The 12,798-nt window shown below is 44.3% G+C and overlaps 2 protein-coding genes across 2 annotated transcripts; one reads left to right on the top strand and one right to left on the bottom strand.

Annotated features, from left to right (window-relative positions):
• Positions 1-421: 421 nt before the first annotated feature.
• Positions 422-6,068, top strand: LOC143105820 (tripartite motif-containing protein 16-like). The gene is made up of 7 exons (XM_076269939.1): positions 422-519; positions 1,015-1,668; positions 2,442-2,537; positions 3,326-3,559; positions 4,148-4,307; positions 4,744-4,797; positions 4,956-6,068. The coding sequence occupies exons 2-7, from the start codon at positions 1,075-1,077 to the stop codon at positions 5,504-5,506; spliced, it is 1,689 nt and encodes a 562-aa protein (XP_076126054.1). The 5' UTR covers positions 422-519; positions 1,015-1,074; the 3' UTR covers positions 5,507-6,068.
• Positions 6,069-8,704: 2,636 nt separating this feature from the next.
• spaw (southpaw) lies at positions 8,705-10,747 on the bottom strand. The gene is made up of 3 exons (XM_076271299.1): positions 10,513-10,747; positions 9,035-9,840; positions 8,705-8,857 (listed from the first exon to the last, which is right to left on the bottom strand). Exons 1-3 carry the CDS (start codon positions 10,745-10,747, stop codon positions 8,705-8,707), a joined length of 1,194 nt encoding a protein of 397 aa, XP_076127414.1.
• Positions 10,748-12,798: the final 2,051 nt, after the last annotated feature.

Here is a 12,798-nt window from a genome sequence, read left to right as displayed (position 1 = left end):
TGTGTATTGTACGGAGATGTGAGACCGCCGGGCGGGGCAGAAAGGCATTCTTGACAGCATCGGATACATGTTCTACCCGAGCGACCTCCTGGCATTCGACATAAAAGTTAATGGAGCGAAACATGTTGATTGAACCCGGCCATAGCGTAAACGTCAGGATGTAGACGCACTGCACCAGGTCACCTCAAGGAACGCGCACTGTAATTCGCGTACAGCTTTTATGTCCTATTATTACTGTTTGAAAATGATGGAGAGGCTACAGCTATGTGATTGTCATCGATTGCATCGTATGACGGAATTGAGACGGTTAAGGGATTTGTTTATCCCTTGTCCTTCCCAGCGGGAGCGCGCTGGGCGGGGTCCGTGTGTCCGTGCCGCTGTCACTGCATGGTCGGGTGATCCCTGCAAGTCATCAGTTTTCCGCCGGCGCGAACGATAAGCGCCTGATAACATCAACGGACAAGTGGCGAATCAACACTGCCTTCGCGTCCACAGCTGTATCCCCCTGTTCTACAAGCGGTATGTAATTAAGCGTGTTAACTTTATGAGGAAACAGTCGACTACAGCCGACTTACAAGCGACACTGCACAGCCTATGGAGCTTCTGTTGTGGTGTGTGATGGACAGGCAGACTGACATGCGCATCCAGCCTGAAGCATTTAGGTTCTGTCACTGGTTGAGAGATGCGAATTTTATGGATGCGAGTACCTTATATAGGCTACATCGTCTACGTAGCCCACCAACATACAGACATAGTCAGGGTGCGGTTTTACAGCATTATGTGCATGCAATGAATTATAAACAGCTCTCTTATTTAGTCAGTTTGTGTCTTTGCCCGGTCAGGATGCAGGATATTTGCCGGAGTACATTAAGCTTCACAGCACCTGGTTGAGTTGATGTCAGAGAGGGTGATGTTGCTTTAACAAAACCCCCATATTAAAAAGCCACTCCTCTTGGATGTTGACTCAAAGCTGCTGAGGAAGCCTAACTGCCTGCTCGCTCTCTCCCTCTACAGCCTTTCTCTGTCCTCCTGTCCTCTCTGTTTGAGTGACTGTCCCTGCATTCCACCAAAGAGATGGCGGAGGCCTTGATAGCTGTGGCTCAGGACCAGTTCAGCTGTCCAGTGTGTTTGGACCTGCTGCGGGACCCTGTGACGCTCCCCTGCGGCCACAGCTACTGCACCGGCTGCATCAAGGGCTGCTGGGACCAGGAGGACCAGCGAGGCATCTACAGCTGCCCGCAGTGCCGGCAGACGTTCTCCCCTCGGCCAGTGCTCGGCCGCAACGCTATGCTGGCCGAGGTGGTGGAGAAGCTGAAGCACACGGGCGAGCAGGCCTCGGGCCCCGCGGCGCTGACCGTAGCCGGACCGGGCGACGTGGAGTGCGGCGTGTGCTCCGGCAACAAGCTGAAGGCAGTCAAGTCGTGCCTGGTATGCCTGGACTCCTACTGCCAGAGCCACTTCAGCTGCCACGAGGAGCTGCACGCGGTCAAGAGGCACCAGCTGGTGGACGCCTGCGCCCAGCTGCACGAGAAGATCTGCCACGCACACGACAAGCTGCTGGAGGTGTTCTGCCGCACGGACCAGCAGGTCATCTGCCTGCAGTGTGTCATGGACAAGCACAGTGGACACAAGACTGTGTCGGCCGCCACCGAGAGAGCTGAGAAACAGGTACACTGACTGATTACTGCTTATTTACATATTTATCATATTCATCCTATAGGCTTCATTATCCTACCAAAAGAGATTTCAGTCGGTCACTCAAGGTCACCTGGTCCAAAATAATGTTGCATTCCAAGCATCTTTTATATTCCACTGCAGTTAAAACCCATTAAATTGTTGTTGTTGTTGTTGTAGATGTCGTTTAAGGATGTAGTTGGCCTTTTCTCTTTGATTGGAGTTAATGGTCTGAAACCATTCAGATACCCAACTGGAAAGCCTTGGAACGGGAGCTCATACATAACCATAACCACCCACTGTCACATTCCATCCACTGGCCACATGATGAATCATGACCTCATTGCATGTGGGGACATTGCTCAACATATTTTCTTGCATATTTCCTTTGCCTTTGAAATGTTAAAGTCTTTGAAGTAGTATTGTTTGGAAAAGTGTGTAGAGCTCTGGAACCTGAAGTGAATGGTCAGATTTCAGCTGTAGTCAGTGATTGTTGTCTGTGTTTGTTTATTAGGTGACCAAGCACTGATACAAGCTCCTTCCATTGTAAACATGAAGCACATAACAAAGCTTCTTTCCATTGGCATCTGCTATGCATAATACTTATACAATGGGTTGTGATACGCTCTTGTCCTTATTATAGGCCCTTGTATGTTAATGTGCAATTTAATAAAAGGTTGTGCTTAGCACAGGTTTTAAACACAGGCTGTTTTAGTGTGGGCATGTCTGTTCTCTAAAATGCACATGTGTGGTGTGTGGTTTAACAGAAGCAACTTGGGAAGAAGCAGCAGAAGTCCAGACATCACATCAAGGAGCGGGAGGAGAAGGCGGCCGAATTGAGAGATGCCATGAGCTCTCTTAAAGTAAGCAGGAGGAAGGAGGATTCTGCACGCAACATTGTTTTGCACGATGTCAAATTGTCACTGTATGCACAGAGTGAACTCAAAACAAAACTAAATACACTCAACATTAAACTAATCTGCACAGGATATAAATATCGATTTATTGACTATCATTATAAAGGGTTGCGTGCACTCTACCTCTTCAGTGATTGTCAAGTGTGACATGAAGTGTTAAGAGCAAAATAATTACCAGTTTAAAAAGAGATGAATTGGCACGGCATTGCTGTGAGATGCAGTTTATACCTGCCTGATGCAGAGAAAGCTTGTCACTGCAGAATGTGTGATGCAGTCAAGTGAATTTTCCTGTCTGGTGTGTATACAGGGTTTAGTGTGTGTGTGTGTGTGTGTGTGTGTGTGTGTGTGTGTGTGTGTGTGAGAGAGAGAGAGAGAGATGCTGTGAAATATGAATACGTTTCTCAGTCCAGCTTTTTGTTATGTTGAAAGAATAGTTCTTTAGTGCAGTGCTTATCCCTCACAGAGAGTGCTGAGCTTCTGTCTGCAGTGTGAGTGTGTGTGTGTGCGCGTGTGTTTCTGATGCAGTAGAACTGAATTCTGATGCAGTAGAACTGAATCGGCACTCTGCAGTGACGCAGACTGAGTTGGGTTCTTGGACACAGCGAGTTCCTTTGCACAGTGTGTTCTTTTGAAGTGAAACTATACTCTCCTCTCCACTCCTTCCCTCTTCTCCCTCTCCTCTCCTTTCAACTCCTCTACCCTCTTTGGTCCTCTCCTCTCCCCCGGTGACACAGTCCTCCACGGGTACAGCGCTCAGCTTCAGCGAGCGCATCTTCAGCGAGCTGCTGGTGTCCATTGAGAAGCGGCGCTCCAAGCTGGAGGAGGTGATCCTGGCCCAGGAGCGTGCCGAGCTGCAGCGGGCTGCCAGCTTCCTGGAGCGCCTGGAGCAGGAGATCTCCGCACTGCGCCAGCGAGAAGCTGAGCTGGAGCAGCTCTCGCACACCGAGGACCACGTCCAGTTCCTCCAGGTATGAGGAGATCACTGGTATTTGTCCTAAGATAAGAATGGTTGGTTTTGTTGTAGTGAGAGTGATGTACACAAAACAACACACATCCAAAATCTCAACCTGGGTGCTGAACCATAAAACACGTCTAACAATATCAGTAAATAAAGTCCGCCACACTAGTATTTGCTCTCCCGTCTGATGAAGGGTTCACACCCGAAACGTCACGAGTAAAAAAGATAATTAGGAGTAAATACTGGTGTGGCCAACTTTATTTACTTATTGTTTGGTTTTGTTGTAGTGCCATTCAATAAAACCTTTATCTTGTTACCTCTTGAACCTTTCCTCCTCCAACTATCAGTGTGCTGCTCTTGCCTTTGCCCTTAGTGCAGCTTACTTGAAATAGAAGTATTATACTTGTGTACTTTTAATAATATGTAAAAGTTGTAGTTCATGGAAAGACCTTTCTGAATTCTGAATTCCTTGAATTTCCCCTTGGGATCAATAAAGTATCTATCGAGCTATCTAGCTATCTATCTATCTGTTTCTTTATTATTAATTCTTCTGCTTTTTATTTCATTTGCTTATTCTTTATGGTGTTCTTGTTTGTAGAGATTCCAGTCTCTGCGCAGCTGTCCAGTACTTGAGGAATTACCCAGCACAACTATCAGTTCTATGTTGCCTGTTCAGGACCTTTTAAGGGCTGCCAATGATGTGAAAATGAGGACCGAAGATCTGCTGAATAAGCAAATAGACAAGATATCTCTCTATGGTATGCAAAAGAACTCCTCACGGGGACATCACATATCTTTATAAAACACCATATCCACTGCTCACAAAACTAGCCCTGTGTTGCTAGAATGCTAGTTAGCTTTAAGATGAAGTGGCTTGGGACATTATGGTATGTTTATATATGATTCTTTCCGTTGATTTGGCTGACACTTAACTAAAGCGACTTACATACGTCAATCGTGTAAGGACCAGGGCCACTGCTCCCAGAACGTTTGGGACTACTGTATGGCTTGCTTGGCTCCTTAACCACTAGGCTATTCATGATAGTTGTAGAGTCTTACAAATTAAGTTACAAATTATTTCTTGCTTCCATTCAGTTCCAAACAGACTGGAGTGAATGTTATAATAGTACGATATTGAAGTTTGATTTTGAGGAAATGTGTTCCTATATTTGCCATTAATTTTTATCTCTCCAGAGCCTCAGATTGCACCAGCTGCTGAGCCAAAGACCAGAGACGAGTTCTTACAATGTAAGTCGCACCAATCAACTTATCGACATAAATACCTCTAAAAGCCACATAAAACTGGTTTACTCTGACTGCCAATGGTTATTAGAGTCAATGTTCAATAATAGTGTATGAGTCTGTGTGTAAAATGCTAAGTAAAGGTTTTCTCTGAATTCTACCAGATTTCTGTCAACTGACACTGGATCCCAATACTGCTTTCAAGCGTCTGAACCTGACTGAGGGGAACCTAGAGGCCATATCCACCAACCAGGACCAGGCTCTGCCTGATCACCCTGAGCGCTTCAACCACAGGCCGCAGGTGCTGTGCCGCGAGGCCCTGAGCACCAAGTCCTACTGGGAGTTTGAGTGGATGGGGAAGTGTGGCGTGGAGGCTGTGGTGTCCTACAAGGGCATCAGCAGGAAAGGCCTGGGCAACGAGTGTCTGTTCGGCTTCAACGACCAGTCCTGGTGCTTCATCTGCGCGCCGGCCAGGCACATCTTTTGGCACGACTCGGTGAAAGCAGAGCTGCCGGGGCCAGGCTCCACGAGGGTGGGCGTGTATCTGGACCCACCAGCGGGACTGCTAGCCTTCTACCGCGTCACCGACCCCACAACCTCTGACCCCACAATGACCCTCCTCCACAGGGTCCACACCACCTTCACCCAGCCTCTCTACCCTGGCTTTGGGTTTGGGCTGGGGGCCAGCGTCAGGGTTTGCTGTCTGAAGGACTGAACAAGACTCTGGATGCTCTCACAAATTCCCCTCCAGCAAGCCATTTCTCATATTTATTCTGCCAAAAAAGCACAGAAGACTGTTGAAGGTTGTGGAGATATTTAGATTACTGTATATAATTATACAAACAAGTAAAACATTTCTTCAAGCTGTGAATGGTGGGGGTTCGGAAAGAGTGCAAACCATTTGCTGCAATAGTTCTGAAACTCTTCGGCAAGGGGTTTAAAACACCAACCAGTTATACTACTTTAGGATGACCAAAGACTCTGTTGGTTGGCTCTAGCACATATGGAAAGCTGTCTCAATGGGAACTCGGTGGTTTTCGCGAAACTGCACAATAGCATAAAGTAAACCAGAATTAAACCTGCACTAAATCTGAACTTTCCCCCAGTACCTGCTGTTCCAGTCTTTTCTGGTTGCCCTTTGATTTGCTGCTCCGGCTGATGGAACCGCTTTAAGATCATCATGTCCTCATCAGCTGTAAAATGCCTTACCTGTCTCTGGTGCCATGTGTCATTTGTCATGTCATGTCTAATAACTATTTATCCTAACTCACCAGCATTCTGTCACAAACATTTGATGCCAATTAAAAACTGCAATATTTGATATGGTCTGTCTTGCTTAAAGGTGTAGCCTTTGTTAGCATTAAGAATAATATGTTAAAATCCTATAGACAGGATTCCTATGGTCATGGAAAGCCTCAAGTCATAGAATTGTAAAATCCCATTTTCCAGGCCTGGAGAAATCATAGAATTTAGTAAATGAATTGAAAGTTTTGGAAAAGTCATGAAATTTAATTTTGTCATACCAGGGACATATGTAGGAGGTAGCATAGGCTATATTATGTCACAAACTGCGATCACTTCTTTTCTATTAGATATAGAATGGAGGGAATGTGCGTCGGCAGGGTTTCAGTCCAAATGTTTGAATTGTATAACTGTGTTTCAGTGTTTAAGTCAGACTATTGAGTCGTTGGAATAATGGGGTGTTGGAACAATGAGCAGTCCCCACTGAGGTGACTGCCTCGTAGGCTCACAGGTTGTTGAAAGAGAGTGCTTCGTCTAGCTAGCTAGTCAAGCTCAGTGATTCTATGCTTTTGTGAGAAGGCACTCTTAAAGCAAGAATTTCCCAGTCACACCTTAAAATATGACAGCTATTTAAATAATTATGAATAATACTGACCTTACAGTAATACATACCTGGCTCTTATCCAAGAACACCAGTGTGTGCAATGCCACAGTTTGAGAACCAACCAATCTTGTTGAAGTCACATTTCATAATCAGCCCCTGTAACGTAACGTGAAAATGTCATGGAAATTTAATTCAAGGTCATTGAAAAGTCATGGAAAGGTTTTGTAATTTTGACAGTGAAAAAGGGTGGGAACCCTGTAGAATACATGTGTAGTCTTCACAACCAATCACAACAGGCACAAACACACACATTCACACATATTGTACAGTTAACCCTTTTTGCAGTCAAGTTCTCACACTCTCAACTTGCCCTTCTCAGCTTTCTCTTCCTGCCCCCCTCTAAATAAACACAGCCCTGCTCATGGCGTCTCTCATCTCCCCCCCCCTCCTCCCCCCCCCCCGCTTTCATTCAGCACTCCTCCCCTCTCTCCTGGCCTTCTGTCTCTCCAGCAGCACATCCTGCACTTGGCCCTTGGAGGAAATGGCTGATGAGCACCTCCCGTCAGACATGCTGTATAACTATAAACAGTCTCAAATGAGTTGGGCTTTTGTGTTTGGTGAGCGTGTGTGTGGCGACTGAATGGCTGGTTAGTTCCAATCCACATTTGGTGGCGCTTTTGAGGTTTGAGGAGGGCAGCTCTCCCACACTGCTGTCCTGTCCTGCCCTGTCCTGCCCTGTCCAGCCTCAGACACTGACCAGTTCAACCAGACAGCTCTGTTCAGATCTCTTGTCTGGCTGTCAGACTTAGAGGGTAATGTGCTTCATCCAGTCAGAGTGTGCCTATCTTACACTAATCCTAGACTACATGGAAGTGTTCTTAGTCAGTGTAACAGAATAACGATTGCCGTTTATTTGACAGTAGATTGAAGTGACCTACAGTATACTAGAAAAATAGTTATGTGCTACTGCTGTACCGCCTACTACAGTTTTGTACACTTATTTTGTACAATTGTCTCCGAGATCATTTTTACATTTCACACTATTGATTAAGTGCACTAAACTGTGGCTCATTTAGCACTGGTGTGATACAAAATTAATTCAATAACCACAGTTTGAAATTCATAAATATCTTTCTCGGTCAATGTTCAGGGAAAATGCTGAGTAGGCTAATAAGGCTGAAAGTAGATTTTGCTGACATTTAGATACTTTCTTCAAGACAGTTACCCTACATTACAGCTTAATACCTGGGTTTTATGTTTTCTGCAAAGACATTGTATGTTCCACAATAGTATGCATACGTTGATCAGCACCATCAACTCACTGAACTAACCCAAAGTGTTTTTATGGGATAGAACATTTGCTTACGGTGGCATAGACTTATTTTGTATCAGGAGAATGAAATGTTTTGTTCATTGAAGTGCATTTTGCATTAAAGATTAACGGATGTGTGCAGGTATTTTATTTTGAAAAGAGTGTGAACAATAGCAAAAAAAGACTGTTCAGATATGGATATTTTATCAAAAAGTTTTTGATTACAAACAATGAAACTTAATCACATGGAATGTGTGACTGAAATATATAATACTTTATTATTATGACAACATTTTTGCAATACAATATCAGAGCTGTGATAAAGAAGTTCAACCACTCCCTAAAACAGAGCACTGAACCAATGATCAAGTCAGAAACATTTAAACATAAAATATTAATACATTGTATTAAATACATAGATTTCTCTAAAAAGCTAACTTGACTTTGTAAATAATATTAAAACACAAAATAAAAATATATTACATACACATAGTTGGATAATATCAAAATCTTCAGAAATGTACCAGTGGCCACTTTTTTGTATATTTAAATACAAAGCATATCTAAAATATACATTCAAAACGCTAATAACACATGACTTCAATACATAGTTCATAATACTTTTTGTCATTTCATTTCATTAGTCATTTGAAAAGTTCAATGTTGTTGTGTCCGCAAAAACAAAATCCTGAAAAAATATCTCAGGCATTTCAAGAGCATATATGGACAGACACAAGTGTGCATGTTTGTTGGCATCACTGGCAGCCACACTCCTCCACCACCATGTCCTCATGATGTCGAAGCACCACACCATCATCCTCGTAATACAGCATAGACAGTGGGCTCAAGCGTGTGGGCACACAAGACGGGCACGTAACCCGCTCAGGGTGGTATAACCGCAGCAAACTCTGGGGAGGGAGAGAAGAGAGAATGTTACTTAATCGCACAGGAGGCCGCGTTCTTTACTGAGACACCTACAGTAGTACTCGGTGATGATCTATCAAAGGGCTCCCAACTCAATCAGTACTAACTAATTATCAGCTTGCATAGGTGTTGTGTTATAACAGTTATTTTGTGAGACTCACCTGCATGTATGCATGGTTGGTGGGCTTGAAGCTCTCATCCAGTGGTGAGGGACACTCCCCCTCACAGCGGTAGGCGTTATAGCGCTTTGGATGGACGATCCACTGGTCCCAGCCGATCTGATCAAAGTCCACCCACATGTCGACCCGTTGGCACAGTGGCCTGGCTGAACTCTCTGCTGTGGCCTGAGTCGGGGTCTCGGGCGTGACCTCAGGTGAGGGGAGGTGCTCGGGATCCAGCCGGTTCCTCTTGTGTCTCCGGGTCAGCGGGCCCTCCTTTGGAATGACCGGTGGAGTCAGCTGAGGGGTGACGTGTTTGGAGTGCTGTGCCGTCTGCAGTAAACTGGGGACAGGGCTTCGAGTCCGCTGCTCCGAGAACACCACCATCAACACACGCCCGGCCGTCGCGTGGTTGACTCCCGGCCTGTGGTGAGCGAGTCCTGGGCGAGTGGATGTCATGCCCTCTGTTGTGCCCTTTATCTCATCACCACTGCCTTCCTCAGTCCAACCGCTCCCAAGCTCTGCTCCCTCAGTCCAGTGTGGAGCCCGGTCCTGTTGCAGCCAGTACCTGAGCAGGGCACTGACATTGAATACCTGCCACGAGTGCGGCCTGTGCTGGGGTGCGGCGCGGATTCGGCCCAGTAGCAACTCCTGGCCATTGTGGGCATGGAACACATCCAGCAGAACACGTTTGGAGCCAAAGAATTCTGGTACTCGGAGTCGCAGCTCTGCCAGATGCACCATGTCAGTTGGCAGCAAGGATGTAAGGTCAAAGGTAATGCTCCAGTGATCACCAACCTGATAACATCCTGGAATAAAAGATAAAACAGTAAAGCTTTAGACTGCGTGACTACACTGCAAGATGAACCATGCTTATGTAGGCCTATTAGTTAAAGCCTTATGGTTTTGATGTTGTTTCGGCAACGTAATTGTACAACTAATTTTGCAAATAGAGCAAATAAGAACGGTCGAATGGCCGTGTTTGCATCTATGGCCACTCACCATATGAGTTTTACCAATCGTACCAGAACGTTAACCCGCTGGCTAAAGAGGGAATAGAAGAAGGGAAATGTGTATTGTGCCTCCGTTTAGACTTCAACAGACGTCTCCGAGGCTAATACACATGGCTCGAGCACATAAAACGCAGAAACTCTTTCAAGTGAAATCAGCACTCTGTCACTCCCGTGCTCCTGAGATAAGCACTGACAGCGCGCCTGACCGATGCTGCGTGCTCAGAAGACACCCCAGAGCCAACAAAGACAAAAAATAAAACGTGAAGCGTTATTATATAAGCCTACCAATAGTTTCTATTCAAAGTGAAAACTAAAAGTGTAAATGTACACTGTTGATGTTAATTTTCACTTTGAATAAAACTCTCGATGTCAGGTAGGCTACTGATGGAAGATGGAAACAGATGGAAAATCAACATTAATAACATACAAGGGATGACTTGGGAAGATATAACAAGAGGAGATTCTCACCTTTTGCTGTTACACTAACAACTGAGTTGGCCTGACGCAGAGGGTTGGCCTCCTCAGTGGTACCTGCAGATTCGTGGTCAGCTGCTCGGTATGACCGATAAAGCTGCATCATGTAGAGCGGAAAGTTGCGCTGGTGGTGTGCGGCTCCACTGAAAGCCAATCTCGGGCCGTCAAGATTCCATTGGACGGATGAACTATTTGATGGATAAATTCCAGAGTTGCCTATCTTAACCATGCACCACACCACAGCTAAACGGGCATATAAATCCATAATTTATCAAAACTGTGCGGTTTTTAAAACGACAAACGACTGACGAACAGTACGAATATAAAGTCCGTGCCTCCTTCCTCCGAGAAAGACTGTGTGACAGTGATGTCCGTCTCTGAAGAACTCGCGTGGTGGCCTGACTTTTATAGAGGCCATCTGGCCTGATGACCCTCACGAACCCTCTGATCTCAGGCAGCGCGCAGGCCTGTCAAGTTCACCCTCTCCTCAAAGCAGGAGGTTTATAGGCGCGATGTTTATCCAGTGCTGCACTGGACGTTTGATGACACCAGTTCACAGAAATGTCACTGTCTAATAGCGTGTCTGCTGGTAAATAACTCTTGGACTTTAGCCCACCAGGCACTCTCGAATGTAGTCCTAGTAGTCAAATGGCCACTCTTTTCATGCACATTTTCATGTGCTAGAGGTTATTGTGCTAGAGGTATAAGTGGAGGATTAAGATGTGGCTAGTGCACACATACTGTATTCAGCAATAGGCCTACTGTTTCCGAGTGGATAAAAACACCAAATTTTACAATGAGGCTTCTTTAGAACCGACTGAGTGATTTTAGCCTAGGAGCCCAACAGAGATTTTGAAAATTCCCACACAGAGCACAAAAACAGTTTTGATCAACATGCAATCACTACAGGTGAATAGGGTAAAAAAATTAACTAATAGATATCACCATGAAACTTGCCCAGTTGTTTACTCACGTAAATACAAATATGTTTTGCATTGCAAGTTTTCAGAAATATCATGTTTAAATATGCAGATTAGGCATTATATGTGTAAAAATATGGTAATTTGATATCATTCCGAAAACAGAAATATGAATGTTGGGTAAAAAAAAAAATTGTTTTGTTAACATATTAGATCAAAGTTTGGTAAATACATCCATAAAGGGTTATAAAGCATTAATAAAGCCTTGCGATTATTGACATAGTATATTCATACCCATGACTTACAGCTGGTCATATAATTAGAATATCATGAAAAAGTTGATTTATTTCAGTAATTCCATTAAAAAAGTGAAACTTGTATAATGTACATTCATTTCACACAGACAGATATATTTCAAGTGTTTATTTCTTTTAATTTTGATGATAATAACTGACAACTAAATTAGATTATTATCATTAAATGAAAACCCCAAATTCAGTATCTCAGAAAATTAGAATATTGTGAAAAGGTTCACATGACATCCACTTCATGCTTCCTGCTGCTGACCAACTTCATAGAGATGCAGATTTCATTTTCCAACAGGACTTGGCACCTGCACACAGTGCAAAAGCTACCAGTACCTGGTTTAAGGACCATAGTATCCCTGTTCGTAATTGGCCAGCAAACTCGCCTGACCTTAACCCCATAGAAAATCTATGGGATATTGTGAAGAGGAAGATGCGATACGCCAGACCCAACAATGCAGAAGCGCTGAAGGCCACTATCAGAGCAACCTGGGCTCTCATAACACCTGAGCAGTGCCACAGACTGATCGACATGCCACGCCGCATTGCTGCAGTAATTCAGGCAAAAGGAGCCCCAACTAAGTATTGAGTGCTGTACAGGCTCATACTTTTCATATTCATACTTTTCAGTTGGCCAACATTTAAAAAAAAAACTTTGCAAACCTTGCAAGCCTTTACAACTTGAAGTTTCACTGAGCATTATTACGCTTCTTTGACCTCTTGACAATGGCAATGATGGGGTAAAAAAGGCTTTATACAGCACTCTAGGCTGTGATGGCTTCAATGTAACTCTTTATGAGTGCTGTCACAACTATGTGTGAATGGTTATAGGCTAATGTCAACCATAAGGCATTTTGAATACTTAATTATCCCATACAGACTTAACCTTAAGTATTACCCAAAGTTTTACACTCAAGGCATTTGGATATCCCTTTTTCATCATTACAGATATTAGAAATAGATCACATAATCTTTTTAAGGACAACATGTCTATGTGCGGGAATGTTGTCTTTCTGCACCTGCAATTCCCACACAAAGTTACAAAATTGTTACAT

This window comes from Alosa pseudoharengus, unplaced genomic scaffold (assembly GCF_046254945.1).
Source record: "Alosa pseudoharengus isolate Yale_2024_CS ecotype anadromous, Long Island Sound unplaced genomic scaffold, YU_APseudo_1.1 YU_APseudo_1.1_scf_6, whole genome shotgun sequence".
In the NCBI taxonomy this organism is placed as follows: domain Eukaryota; kingdom Metazoa; phylum Chordata; class Actinopteri; order Clupeiformes; family Clupeidae; genus Alosa; species Alosa pseudoharengus.
This window is presented reverse-complemented; position numbering and strand designations above follow the sequence as displayed.